Source organism: Trachinotus anak, unplaced genomic scaffold, assembly GCF_046630095.1.
Source record: "Trachinotus anak isolate AG129_WGS33_773 ecotype Australia unplaced genomic scaffold, CSIRO_AGI_Tana_v1 ptg000020l, whole genome shotgun sequence".
Classification (NCBI taxonomy): Eukaryota; Metazoa; Chordata; class Actinopteri; order Carangiformes; family Carangidae; genus Trachinotus; species Trachinotus anak.
Window position 1 is genome coordinate 4072982 of NW_027273871.1, and position 12063 is coordinate 4085044.

Here is a 12063-nt window from a genome sequence, read left to right on the forward strand (position 1 = left end):
AAAACAGGAGAGACGTTGCTTAGCACTAGTTACATCCATGTTTTAGTTGCATTTATGCAAACTTCCAACCTTACTGCTCCCAGATCCTCAGCAAGTATGTCACAGTACATTATGAACTAATTACTGAAGCAATGGCAACATTTTCACATAAATGTCCTTTATTTCAGTTTACAAATACCAACTGAAACAACACAATTAAACACAAGCAGTCACTGATAGATTTTATGTTTGCTGTTATAGACAAATTGTGCCTGCAGGAAAGTCCAGTGGTGCACAAGAAGTGATTCCAATTAATCTTCACAGTTTTTGAAAAGACAGACGAGGAACGATATCTACCATGGCTGGAAGGTAAAGGGCGTTTCACACTGAGGGTAGAAAACAGTCAACAGAGTGAGAGAAAGTGAGGAAAAAAGTTGAATCAAAACCACTTCTTAGCACCATAACAGAAGGGAAAATATTGAGTTGAACCTTGTACCGTCAAATTTAACGGACTTAAAATTAAAATTGTAGAGAAACTTGAAATGGATCAGACCTTACACTAAAACCATGCAAGCAAGATTTTGCAACTCTTGCATGTAGTGGGGCTAAAGCTGGAGGAAACACAGTGGTGTTAAAATCAGAGAGGTTTATCCTCAAGGCAGCATGAATGTGCTCATCAAATTTTATAGCTATCTGTCCAATAGATTTTAATATTTCTCATGTAAAAATCTCTCCTGCCTGATGGTGGGGCTAAAAAACATTGAAGGTATTACTAACACATCAGGAGTTATCCTCTGGTGACCATGAATGTGACTTGCCTCACCTGTAGAGATGACAGATTAGTAAACCAAGATTTAAGTGTTCAACAAGGAGCTCGTGAAAAGTCTTGATGTGCTTTCTTTCCTGGAGAACGGAAAATGAAACATGGAGGCAGAGCTAAAGTCAGAAGGGGTGGATGGTTTGTCGATATTTATTACCCTCCCCTATCTGTACCAAAATCCGATTTTTTTTTCTCTCCTTTGGTATCCACTTCCCCTTCCTCATCTATATATTCTGAATCTCCAGTCTTTACCTGCTTTCCAGAAACTTTTCTCCCTCCTATCATCATCCTCCAGCGGTGCATCCTCCCTCCATCCCAGTTCTTTAGCGCACAGTGCAGCCGAGACAGTGATTGATCTGGCGTGGAGGCTGTCATGGGCCCTCCTCCTCCTGCAGTTGTTATGAACATGAGGCGGACTGCTCTTCATAGATTTTTAAATTAGTGTCAGCTTTGCCCCAAAGATGTGTTATTGACTGATGAAATAGAAACTGAGCTCCAAACACTCAGTCCTTCCCCAGAGTTTTCCCCAGCCTGGTAATTGAAAAAGTGTGAAGGGAGTGTGTTCAAGACAGTGTGCAACTGTGTGTGTGTGTGTGTGTGAGTGTGTGAGTGTTCATGTGTTTGTGATTTTATGTGTTTGTGTGCTTGCAATTGTGTGCTCTTTATCTCTGCTGGAGAAAAATGCACACTGCTCGCTGGAGTCAAGATTTGATTGAAGTATTGCATAGGAGATCTTTATCTTTCTACTCACCCACCCTGAAACACAAGTATTATGTGCACCTTTCATCCTACAAATACAGTATGCTTCATGTAAGCCTATGAATCCATGATTAGTAAGCTGTAATGTTTCTGAGCCCACGGCATCACACCTGGGTTGTTGTGTATCCTGTATCTTAATCACTGTTTGCATGCACAACCTTTAGTGTGATTTGTTGAGGCAAAGCTGTCATTGGCTGTCGCTGTCGGGGAAGGTAACACCCCTGCCACAAGGACAGAGCTTTTTCACTGTAATATTACTCAAACACAAGCACACAAACAGTTTTTATAACAACTGAAGTCTGATTTTTCGGAATTCAAATACTCACCATGTTAATTGCTAAGATCTGGAAACACGTTGACATCACTAAATAGAAGTGTGACAGGCCAAGAAATATGAAAATATGACTATGTGTATAATAAATCAGTGGCAGTTGGTAAATCAGATTGAATCAGGCTTCCCAGCTCTCACCTCTAACCCCCCTGTTGCGCCTTTTCCACTGCAGGTTCGGACATGGCCATCTTTTGCCTGCTCTGTGGGAAGCGTTTCCAGACCCAGACAGCATTGCAGCAGCACATGGAAGTCCACGCCGGCGTTCGCAGCTACATTTGCAGTGAATGCAACCGGACTTTCCCCAGCCATACTGCACTCAAACGTCACCTACGCTCACACACAGGTCAGTGGAAGCAATCATCCTCACTATTGTTGTGAGGCTGTGATATAAATTGAAGTTCTGATGTGTATTATCCATTTATTCATTTTCAGCCTCTTCTCTTGGTCTCGGTTGTTGTAGCAAACTAAGTGCAGCAGAGTAGTCCTCATATTCCTCTCCACAGCCACATACTCAAACCCGTTCTGGGGAATCCCTCGGCATTCCCAGACCAGATGGGATATGTAATCCCTCTGCTGGTTTCTGGATATGCCCTACGGGTCAGCTCCCATTTTAACCCAAAATACCTCTGCAGGAAAGATCCTGGGAGACCTCATTATCAGACGTCCAAGCCATCACATATAACTCTTCTGTACACAAGGGGTCAGCAGTTCCTATTTTGCACTTCCAATAAGATGAGATTTGTCTCTACCCCTAATGTCCAGTCCAGACACCCAGCGATGGAAACGTAAATCAGCCACTCCTATCACATTTCAGTAGCAGTCACAATCTACAGCTTAGATCATAGGCACCATGAAAATCTGCTAAAATGATAAGTTATTACCTAAAATATGGCCTGCATAAGAATGACAACCAGTGCAACAAATTATAAAAATGCCTGCTAATGATTAACAACACCCCCCCACCCCCACCCCCCCTGATCCCAACTGTTTTACATCAGTGCCTCAGGTGCACCAGTGCACTGCTGCAGCCCCATCTCTGGTCAGGAAATTACTCAGCTGTGTTGGTCATGCTTAAATAAGCATTTGCAGTGAACTTGCATCACCATTCATGTCTGGCCCTTTATTTACTAAAGAGCAAACTCTAATAAATTCTGTTTCTACCAAACTGGTAATAGAGCAGAGCAGACAGCACAGAAAATATTTGTATCGGCATTGACGACTTGACACAAAAATGTTGTGTTTTATTTTAGATATTTTGATTATTGAACCAATTTGAAAAGATTCGGGGCATTAGTGGATCATTAGTTTCTGAGTTGTGGCTGAGCTCCAGAGATCGTCTGTGGAGATAGGAGAAACTTCCAGAGGGAAAGCTTCATGTCTGGTTTTCCTCCAGACATGATGCTTCAAATTGAGTTCAGTCTTGGTTTCATCAGACCAGAGAATCTTGTTTCTTACAGTCTAAAAGTCTGTTAGGTGCTTTGTTTGCAAACTCTCTGGGCGAAGAGGCATCACCTGGTCACTCTGCCATAAAGCACAGATTGGTGGAGTGCTGCAGTGATGGTCCTCCCTCTGGAAGTTTCTCCCATCTCCACGCAGGATCTCTGGAGCTCAGCCAGAGTGACCCTTGGGTCCTTGGTCACCCCCGGATTTCTCAGTTTAAGTCAAGTGGCCAGCCCAAGGTAGACTCCTGGTTGTTCCAAACTTCTTCCAGTTAAGAATAATAGAGGTCACTGTGCGTTTGGGAACCTTCAATGCAGCAGAAATGTTTTTGTAAACTTCCTCAGATCTGTGCCTCAACACAGTCCTGTCTCTGAGCTCTGCAGGCAGTTTCCACAGCCTCAAGGCTCAGGTCTAATGTCCAAATCAGGTCCAATCAGTTGAACTGACCACTGGTGGACTCCAGTCAATGTGTAGAAACATCTCAAAGATGATCAAGAGAAATGGGAGGCTCCTTAACTAATTTCAAGTGTCCAAATACTTTTGTCAATATCATATTTCAGTTTTTACTTTTTAATAGATTTGCAAAAATGTTTCACTTTGTCATTATGGGGTATTGACTCATGAGGTTAAAAACCTTTTTTTAAGTTTAGCTTAAGGCTGAAACATAACAAGAGAGTGAAAAAATTAAAGGGGTCTGAAGACTTTCTGAGTGCCCTGTATTCTAATATTGCCTAATAACAGGTTCATTGTGTGGCAACAGGATTTGGTAAAATTATGTATTTTTGCTTTATTAAGGTATATGGGGAATATAAATCCAATCATACCAAAAAGTGCCCCAGAAATGACCCCACATGAAATCATGTATTCATCACATGTAAAACACACATGGAACACAACTGTACATATACAGAGCAAATCTTTTGGTCATTTCACATGTGAAAGTATTTATTTATTTATTTATTTTTATCTTTTTATATTTAAGTTTGTTTTTTAAACAAATATTGAGCTCAATGACTTGACATTTTTTCACAAATATGCATCCTGACACTTTGTGCTTTCAAACACAAATTGTTTTTCTCAGATGAGGATGTATGATTGTGATTGAATAGCTGACCATGAAAAAAGTGAGCTGTGCACAACCCTAGTAGCAAAAACCTGACACTCTGGGTCATGACGAGGCGCGTCATGGTCAAATACAGCTTACAGTGAAATACAAAGTGAAAAATGATGTTTTATTTCAGGAAATGTTATCCCTACATTGTTACACTGCTACTTTAGCTCAGCTGAATAAACAGCATTAATTCAGGTCAACAAAATGAATGAATTCTGCCGCAGTCAGATGAAGCTTATTTGCAGTGACTATTTTGTTGTTGTTTTTTTTCCCTCCGTCCACTAGTAATTCTCTCGGTGCTGGCTCTCCACTGAGGCGAGGCCAGGATACTAATACATTGTTGCAAGGGAGCAGAGGTAGCCTGACGGATGCGTTTTTTTCAGAGTGAAAAAAAAAAAAAAAAACGCGACCATGACAGAATATGAACACATGGAAATGAATCCCATTTCGCTGGCGAGGGATGGAGGCTTTTTTTTTCACCCACCCCCCCTCACCCCACTTCTCTCTCTCCCAGCTGCCTGTCTGCGACCTTAAATAACAGTCTCACTGTCAGAGCCGATTTAGCTCACCGGCTCACGGATAAATATTTGAAACGAAAGGCAGTGAGATGAGAGCAGTCGGCCCTATTTACAAGTCAGGCGAATACACCATTAGTGTGTGATGGTGGTAGGGGCTGGGGTTTGGGGTGTAGGGGGTTTTGGGAGGAGGGGGGGGCTGCTTGAGCTGCCTGTACAGTAGCGATGCACGCATCTGCTCTGTCTACCAGACATTGGAGAGGACACAGGCAGTGTCTCTGATCCACCTGCCCACCCGAGCAACGCAAATGTCACCTCAGCCTGTCTCTGGAGCTGCAGATGAGACTTTGCAGCCTTGTGCCACTTTGAACCTCATCCCGCTGTGGGCGTGTGTTAAACCACAATGAGCCAGCCGTGAAGCAATCGTTTAAATATGATGTGGAGCCTTTTGTCAGGGGATTATAAAGTCAGCAACTCACACAGCCATCATCTGCTCCAGAAATAGGTCCTAATTTACCCTCCAAAAAAAAAAAGACGTGCAGGCATGGCGTTCCTCTACATTTACACTTTGATGTTAATAATCTCATTCACACTTTGCAGGGTAACAAGGCAAAAATAGTGTATAAAAACAGACAGAGCCAGACAGTATATCCACCTTAGAGAATCAGCCTTACAAGGCTACCTATATGTTGCCTTGTCTGTTGATACAGAGGTGTTTGCATTGCCGTCATCCATCAAAGTCCATCTAATGCAGGCATTTGTTACCTGTCACATTCACCTTAACTCATCAATTTGTCTCCTTGTTTTGTTTGTTTTTTTTTAGGTTTTCCAATATGTATCTGAAATGCAAATATAAACATAATAAGGTTGTGGGTTGGTTTTCAGAAGTGGGGAGGACACAATAAAGTCAAAGAGAGATTTTTCAACCAAAATAATAATAGTGCTTTCCATAATAAAGATACGCAAGCAAAAAATTCAAAATACATGTAAACCATAGTGTTAATAACGCACTAACTAAGGTTCACTCATTTTCATTGGTATCAACTTTTAACCTTGTGAGGCAGCTTGATTTCTCGCAAGTGAGAATCCATCTTGCCTGACTCCAAGCTGCAGCTGAACCACAGTGATTCAGACCAATCAGTGTCCTATGAGGGAGGGAGTATTGCCAGTTACGGGCGTGTCTAAGGTGTGATGACAGCGAGAAGCGACTGCTCATTAACGACAATTACAGCTGATAAAGAGGTTAGTGTAGATGGTGCTGTAGCATCAGTTGTATCAGAAGTGGAGAGTATTTCCTCATTGAAAGAAGAGTAAAGAACAACACTAAAGGTTTTCTCTCGATGGAAATGATGTTTTCACTCTTCTCCAGAATAACCTCGTGGCAATTCAACTGGCTCCGCAGAATCTGCAGAATCTGATTGGTTGAAGTTATCTTACAATAGATGGTGATAGACAGATGGCTCATCCAATCACCTGCCAAGTTTTTTTAAAATCAGCTGCCCTTTTCCCAGATGGTGCGTCAGGTTAAAATTTTGTATTTGCATCTTTACTAAACAGAACAGTGTCCATGCCTGTCTTATATTTGAACGGTGCTCAGTTACAGTGTCTTATTATATTTTTGAAATGAACACGCCAGGAAGGAGGCGGTACCTTTTTCAGTCCTGTATAGTGTCTAATCTTCCCCTTAACCTACACATAGCACCAACAAGCTCCACCACTCAGGAGGTTAGCGCTCTTAAATGTAGTCTGAGATGTGAAACACACACTAGCTGCTGCTCACAAGGTTTATTGCTTTGAGCGAAGTGTGATAATTAAAGAGGACTCAGATGAGCTTATTGACATTTTCCTCAATTAACAGCTTCTCTCATCTAGATTATGAGTGACGGCTGGACAGTAAGAGGAGTTTAGAGAGATGTTAATGAGTAAACAAAAAAACAGCTATAACTCATTATATGAAACTTTTTGTTATTTTTCAGCTATGTAAGTTTCTCTAAAACATATATTTCTGTTATCGTTTAATACCGAGGCCAAGACAAAGATCTAATGGGAACCAGTAGTTTTACCCATTTTAGTTTCAAAGTTGCAGTGTATAACGAGACACCATGCAAAATCAAACTACATTTTATGAAGAACATACATTTCCAAATAAAGCATCTCAATATGATATATGTACTGACATTTACTTATGATATAATCCACTATATAATCATTCATCACATCCATGCTTTCATATAATCTAATCTTTATGTGGAGCTTTAGCTCTGAATGTTTTTCTTTTAAATTAGACACAATATTATAGAAAATGAATCTTCAAATTCAAGACATCAGAATAAACAGCATTTCATTCCATTAGATGTATTGTGTGAAAAAATCCTCCTACTTACCAGTTTTAATAGAGCATGTCTGAGTGTTTTTTATGGGAGTGCACAGCCACCATCTTTATAAGGCTGACCTGAGGTTATTACTGTGCAGTGAGGCAAATCCTTCACATGCAGCCATTTTGGCATGTTGGTCTGGGGCATAGCAGTATCATTCTTGGACGTTCAGTTGTAACATTACTGCTGTATTATGCATCCAGTGCTCCACCTGTTGAATGCCACTCTATTGTCTGATTTGTTGATAGAGGCCTGCATGTCTGGTTCAGCCACCTGTTGAGTCATTTGCCAAGTTATTGTTGTCAGATTTTGCACTCCACTTCACTCACAGCTATATAACAAAAACTCTTGACACCCAGCTGGACCTCATGCAGCCAACATAGCATGAAAAGCATGAAAAAAAACACAGTTTTTTCAGTTATATTACCGTAACAATGGCCTTTCAAGGTCCGACTTTAGTTAAGTTGTGTTTAATTGTTAATGAGTGCACTGCATACAGTGGTCCTCAGCATAAAAATGCACGCAAAAATAAATAAATAAATCAGCAAAGTCCCACATGTATTTTTCCTGAAAAACAAGAATCAATTTTGGCAAGAATTTCCCGTAAATACCAAGATCTCAATTCCAGGTATTCAACCCTAATTATAATGAACATAGTGTGGCATCTCCTCTGCCACAGAAAGCTTTCAAGATATAGCTTGGTTATTGGTTGAATCACCGTTCTTTTGTATCGACTGACAACAGAGAGCAGCAAAAAGCACTTTTATGGACATTCATTATGTGTGCTTCATTTTACCTGTCGGCTGGCTTATCTTTTGAAAGCAGCCTGGCTACTGCGGCTCTGACACTGGATCACCATTTAGGACGAGGGGGGGAAAAAAACACATTTAATGGTGTTTATTTCAGCATCTTAATCTCGCCATCTCTCCCTCACTCAGTCTCTCCTCTTATTTCCCCCCATCCACCAGTTTCATCACCTTCTCTTAACATGCCAGGTTATTACACCTCTGTGTTGCCGCTTTGTTTTCTATGTTTCTATTTCACGTATGTTCAGTACAGTATGGCTTCAAGCGCACATGCACAAATATACAATTTGGGCTTATAGCGCAGTGGCAGTCGTGGCAGCTGTGCTATTCCCCTTCCTTAACGCCACACACACAGACACACACTCCATCTTTACAGACCAGGCCTTCATTAATATTCCGTTGTTGTGCACTGTCTGTGTGTAAGTGTCTGTGTGTGTTTTTTTTTTTTTTTTTTAACTTGGAGCCAATTTGCTGTCTGCTGTGGCGGGGTGTTTTGTGTTCGCAGCTGTATTTGATAGTGCTACAGCCAGAAAGAGAGAGAGAGAGAGAGAGAAAGAGAGGGAGGGAATGAGCCAGTTCTGGTCCTGGCAGTGATGGAGCTCGGTGATTTACAACCTCTTACCGTATATAATGAACACGCCCCAGGTGCCCACGGGCACAGGCACCCTCAGCAGGCCTTTGGGGTGTCAAAGGAGGTGATAAGGAGGGGGAGGGGGAGGTATGTAAATGTAGGGATGGTTTGGTGTGGCTGGGGGGGGGGGGCAGTCAGGAGACGCAGGTGGTGATGCTTGGGGGCACCCATGGGTCCACTCACCAAACATGCTGTGGTTCCACCTCACTGTGCTGGGTCCTCATCTGTGGCCTCCCTGCCATGTGGTCACACCAGAGAAAGAAAGGGAAGATAGGAAAAGAAAGGAAGGGAAGGAGGAGAAAAAAGGGAGGGCAGAGGGAAAGAGGAAGTAATAGTGGCAGATTTGGGATGGACAGAGGAAATGTCCCCATTATTCTCCAGCCCCCCCTGTGAGAATATCCTGACAAAAAGAAGCCCTGTCTGGCCCTTTACATCCTCACATTGTGATTATAGCATCGCGTCTGATTTATTTAAAGCTCTGCTGTGCATCTTTGCACTTTGGCGTCCCCGAGTGGCAAGAGCAGATAAACATGCATGATATGCATCCCAGGCACATACAGGCTCCTGGAGCTGGACGGCAGCCACTTGGCATTTTAGACCAGTCTGTTCTTTTTCTGCCTCAGCTGATACTGGGCATCAAATTATATTTACACTCTGTTTTTACTGTGTGGAAGTACAGAAAGAAATAGAAAATCTGCATATCACCTGTTGTCTATTTACTGTAGAGATAGATAGATAGATAGATAGATAGATAGATAGATAGATAGATAGATAGATAGATAGATCATTTTAAAACTGAAGCTGATATAATTTGATCACTGAAAGGCCTCTTACTTAAAGCAAAATGTGGCTAGTGAGTGATGACGTGCATCAAAATGGAGCGAAGTAGAAACCAAATCAAGGCTTCAGATCATCTGCAGAGAGAGACCATATCCATACTGGGGTTTTTTTAAATGTATGGTTTCAAGGTTGTGCAGGAGATTTCCACAGCATTCTGAAATGAAAGAAAAATGACCACCACTAATGCAAATACTGCATATTTTACAGTAAATGTAATTCAGAGCAGGAACCCTGGTGTATTCTTTAGAGTGAAAACCTTGTATTTCATGTGCGAGCTGCTTCCTACAAATCAAGATTTTTGATGTTTTCCAACAGCAGACGTTAGCGCAACAACAGGACATTAAGCATAAATAACCCTCCACAGGCCTCCTCTGTGTATTAGCATCCCACTCGCTGGTCTGATCGGAGGCCCTAATTAAAGACAGGTGAATCTGAGCTCAATTATTATTCTTGTGGCGTTGCGCGAGCCCACCGAGCTCCGTGATGGATTGTGATCTCTGCTGTGGTTGAAACGCTAGAAAGAGCACAATGTCTTACAGCGGGAGCCACTGATAACTTCATGCAGACAAATAAAGACTGTCACTTTTATTGATTTTTACCCAGCCCCCACCGACGCCGCCATATACACCCACATCGCCTGCTCCATCCCGTCTCCGTTTTACCCCCTCTACACACACACACACACACACACACACACACCCCTCCTTCACCATCAAAGCTTCTCTTTAATGGGAAGGCGTCCAACATCACAAGGCATCGAAAACGTCTTCTTCCATGAGAGTGTAGCACACCCAAAATGCGATCAGCATTTAAAGGGTATCAATTTCTTGTTCCTCTTTTCATCCCTCTTTCTGTCTCACCCAAATAAACCGGATGAATGCATGCATACTGTATATAGAGGCATAAAATGTTAAATAAAATATGCAGGATGGAAGTGAAATTGTCTCTTAACAGTGGGGCAGCAGCAGAAGCACATAACGAGAAATGCAATTTATTCCCTGGCACGTTGCTGCTCGGACAGGCAGATAATGAAAGGCATAGGTCATTGATGGTGACTTAAACCTGCAGCAGTGGAGTGAAATACATTAATAAATATCCACAGCATTACTTGGATGGAGAGTGTAACATGAGGGGAGTGATGCAAGGAGGAGCTCCTCATCAAACATGGGGATACAATTAGTCTTTGGACTGCTGGTGAGAGCCTCTTGCAAATCATAATATCCCTGATCATTGACATCTGAATATCCATTACAGTTGCCCTGTGGGGACCTGCTCCGGCAGCCTGAGGAACAGAATGCGATGCCTGTTGTCATTTTCATTTTCCAAGGAGCACATACTGTACATGCACAGCGAAAGCCGGTGTCTGAAACAAGTCTAATGTCTCAGAATGGAAATGCGGTTCTCTGTGAATTAAAAGTGTGAATACGTTTACTAAATGTGAAAGGATTAGACAGAGGAGCCATGAATAGAAGCGCACAGTGTGCTGACAGTAAACAAATACTGCTAAAGTAAAGGTATGAGAGAGCCAGAGAGGGATGCATGTTTATTTATACCTTACAGCGACATTATCTTATCTTAACCAAATTTTCAGAATATCAACAATACTGTAGACGTAACAGTTTACATTGAGTCCTCTTATAAACCTTTTAGATCTGAAGTTTATTTCATGACCTGTCAAATACAGTGCTGCCAGCAAACAATATCTTCACTCCACATCTGTTGGAAGCCGTGTTTTGATATGTTCTCAGAGCAAGCAGAAAACATAATGTAGGCAAAAAACTAGCATAACAAGAAGTAACAGCAAGAACTGCAGCCTCTGTTCTTAAGGCTGCGTTAAGGTTGAGCAGCTAAGACTAGAGAAAGGAAGATGGCAGTCATGGTTCATCAAAGCAAAGGTTGACAAGCTGCAGCGTCAGAGACAAATTATTTTTTATGTCTGACTATGAAAACCTTAATCCTGTTTTTTTTCTTTCATCTTTAAACAAGAGATGGTCTCAAAAGTACAAATAAAGTTGGCAGTAAGTAACCAATGAGATGATATTGTGCTCTTGACAGTGATCAAGGTTGTGCAATCATTGGAACAAGTGCAGCTCCCCAACCTGCAACACTGCGCTAGTTGAAGCCAAATGTAACGCATCTTTTTGTTTACCAAACTGTCAGTGTGATCTGCAGTATAGTGCTGGTCTTAGAGAATGTGAATGTTTTAACCACCTTATCTGAAGTCTGCAGTGTTTATTAGCTTGGTTCAGTCAGCTGGCCATTCAAAAAGATGAACTGTGATGTTCATTTAGAGAGTTTGATGAAAATTAACTTCAACAACAAACCCGACATTGCGTCCTTGAATCACCCCAACTTACACCAGAGTGTCAGCATCAACATCCCTCTTCTGACTCCTCTCCAGTATTCCAGCCCAGACGGCCATCTTATCCGACAAGAGGCGGAGAAAATGGCACGCT

General features: G+C 41.9%; 1 protein-coding gene across 4 annotated transcripts in view; it reads left to right on the forward strand.

Annotated features, from left to right (window-relative positions):
- Positions 1 to 12063, forward strand: part of zbtb16a (zinc finger and BTB domain containing 16a) — a 167066-nt gene that overhangs the window by 144518 nt on the left and 10485 nt on the right. For all 4 annotated transcript variants that reach the window (XM_071506568.1, XM_071506567.1, XM_071506570.1 and 1 more), the window contains one exon: positions 2062 to 2232. In XM_071506568.1, coding sequence (XP_071362669.1) covers positions 2062 to 2232 — 171 coding nt within the window. The remainder of the gene's footprint in view (positions 1 to 2061; positions 2233 to 12063) is intronic.